The sequence below is a fragment of the Nestor notabilis genome, unplaced genomic scaffold (assembly GCF_000696875.1).
Source record: "Nestor notabilis isolate BGI_N333 unplaced genomic scaffold, ASM69687v1 scaffold11374, whole genome shotgun sequence".
Taxonomy (NCBI): Eukaryota; Metazoa; Chordata; class Aves; order Psittaciformes; family Psittacidae; genus Nestor; species Nestor notabilis.
Genome location: NW_009926104.1, coordinates 69,302 through 71,201, shown reverse-complemented (window position 1 = coordinate 71,201; position 1,900 = coordinate 69,302). Strand labels below are relative to the sequence as shown.

The 1,900-nt window shown below is 53.7% G+C and overlaps 1 protein-coding gene across 2 annotated transcripts in view; it reads right to left on the bottom strand.

The window, feature by feature from the left end:
- Positions 1-1,900, bottom strand: part of TAOK3 (TAO kinase 3) — a 45,548-nt gene that overhangs the window by 14,138 nt on the left and 29,510 nt on the right. Inside the window, exons 12-13 of one of the 2 annotated variants that reach the window (XM_010013380.1) lie at positions 915-922; positions 616-733 (exon numbers count right to left, since the gene is read on the bottom strand). In XM_010013380.1, the coding sequence (XP_010011682.1) occupies positions 616-733; positions 915-922 (126 nt within the window). Of the gene's footprint in view, positions 1-615; positions 751-914; positions 923-1,900 lie in introns of both variants that reach the window. The other variant, XM_010013378.1, reaches the window with a different exon arrangement.

Here is a 1,900-nt window from a genome sequence, read left to right as displayed (position 1 = left end):
TCCACAGCAATCACATTTGCAATAGTACAAATCCTGATGGATTCACCCCATCCCCCTCCCTCTTTGTAAGCCCACAGCCCGCTCCCTTATCCCAACCCAGGGATCCTTCCTAGGGATCGAGCTGAAAAATGCAGTCAGGGCTGCTGGAAATAAATGAATGAATGAAAACCCAGGCGGCGGCGGCCGGAGCAGGCGAGTCAGCAGCAGCTCAGCCGGGAAGCAGCAGCAAGCTCATTGTTTCAAACCCCACTGGCATCTGCATCCCCACAGCACTGAAGCAGATTCCACACCAGCACAGAGACACACTTTATGCACATGCAAATAAACATATTAACAAAAGGGGATAAGTGGGGAAGGGGTGTGGAGGGTGGGGGACATCCACTTCACCCTGGAAGGTGGCTTCTGCCACACATATTGGAAATACACAGAGAAATCAAACAGATATTACATTTTACATCTCACACACCCCGAGCTAAAGCATCTTTCAGTGCAATATCTAGTTGCTATGCCAACAACAGCAAAGGACCACATATTAGGAGAGGAAAACCAAGGCATTGCTGACCCCTTTGCGGAGGGAGAGGGGATGAGGGGAGGTGGGGTGGGGTGGCTGCTTACCAAAGATGCTGATTTGATTGTGGCAAAGCGCTCTCGGTTCCGGTAGTGGAGGGCCTGATTCTGCACTGACTGGGTAGGCCGCACCTCAGGCCTGCGATCCCTGTGGCCCACCTCATCCCTTATAAATACATGATCCTGCAGAAATGGATAAAAACAAGGAGAAAGTCCGGCTGTGCTCTTCCCGCGGCGGCTGCCTCGCTCTCACCCCTCTGTCTGCACAAGCGCGGCGGTTGGAGAGGCATAGTTCAGCTCTCTGCTAGCCCCGGCAGCTCCCACCGTACGAAATGAATAAGCAACACATTGCAGGCTCGGCACGTCAGCTGATCGGGATGCTTCCGAGTCCCTCGCTGGGGCTGGCGTGGGGCTCCGCGGTTTGCTCTAACCCTCCAGGATTACATATGTGCAGAGCCCAAACGGATCGGGAAGGAGAAAGCGATGCAGAGCGGTCGGGCTCCTCGGAAAGGTCGGGTTCAAGCACTGCAACCGAGCGATCCCAGCACAAACGTGATTCCCATGTCTAGCAAAGAAGGTGCTGTTCCCTTTTAACACCAGAGCAACATTCTGCCTCATTCCCTTTGCCGAGTGCTTCGTCCTCAGTAGGGTTTCTTTGTCTCTTGTTTGCTATCTGCTGTGGAGGACGAGCATTCTGGCTAAAAGCATGGCAGGCTGGAGAGCACCAGGAAAGCCTCCGTGACCACTCAGGGATCCTGCTTTCCAGTCATGATCCTGCACAGTTCTAGCACTTTCTCTCCACAGCCCACAAAGGATTTAATTTTTATCCCCCCTTTTAAAGCAACAGCTCCCTTTTTTTTATGGTTCCCGGTGCAACCTGCCTCCTGCTCACTGCACAGCAGCGCGAGGAGCGGCTCTGCATCTGCCAAACCACTTCTGCAACGGAACAAAGCTCTCATCAGGCATACAGAGGAGAGACCCTGACCAGAAAGGCCAGCGAAAAACACCACCACCGGCTTCCGACTGCGAATGGTGTCTGCCAAAACTCAGCGCACACACAGGTTACACCTTGAGGATGGAGCAGCCTTTGGACACCTGCAGCCAGCCCAGCAGCGCGGGCTCCATGGGGCAGCAGCAATGGTAGCCAGCGTCGGCCCATCTGCCACACACAGTTCCATGACTCCCATCCTCAAGCTCCTAAAACAACGCAACGAAAACCAGATCCTTCCTGAATTAAATCAGGTTTCCAGCTGTCAGAGGTGCAGAATCAAGGCTGCAAGTGCCTATGTCAAAAGGCAAACAGCCACCAACCCTTGTGGAAAGCGGCTGTCTC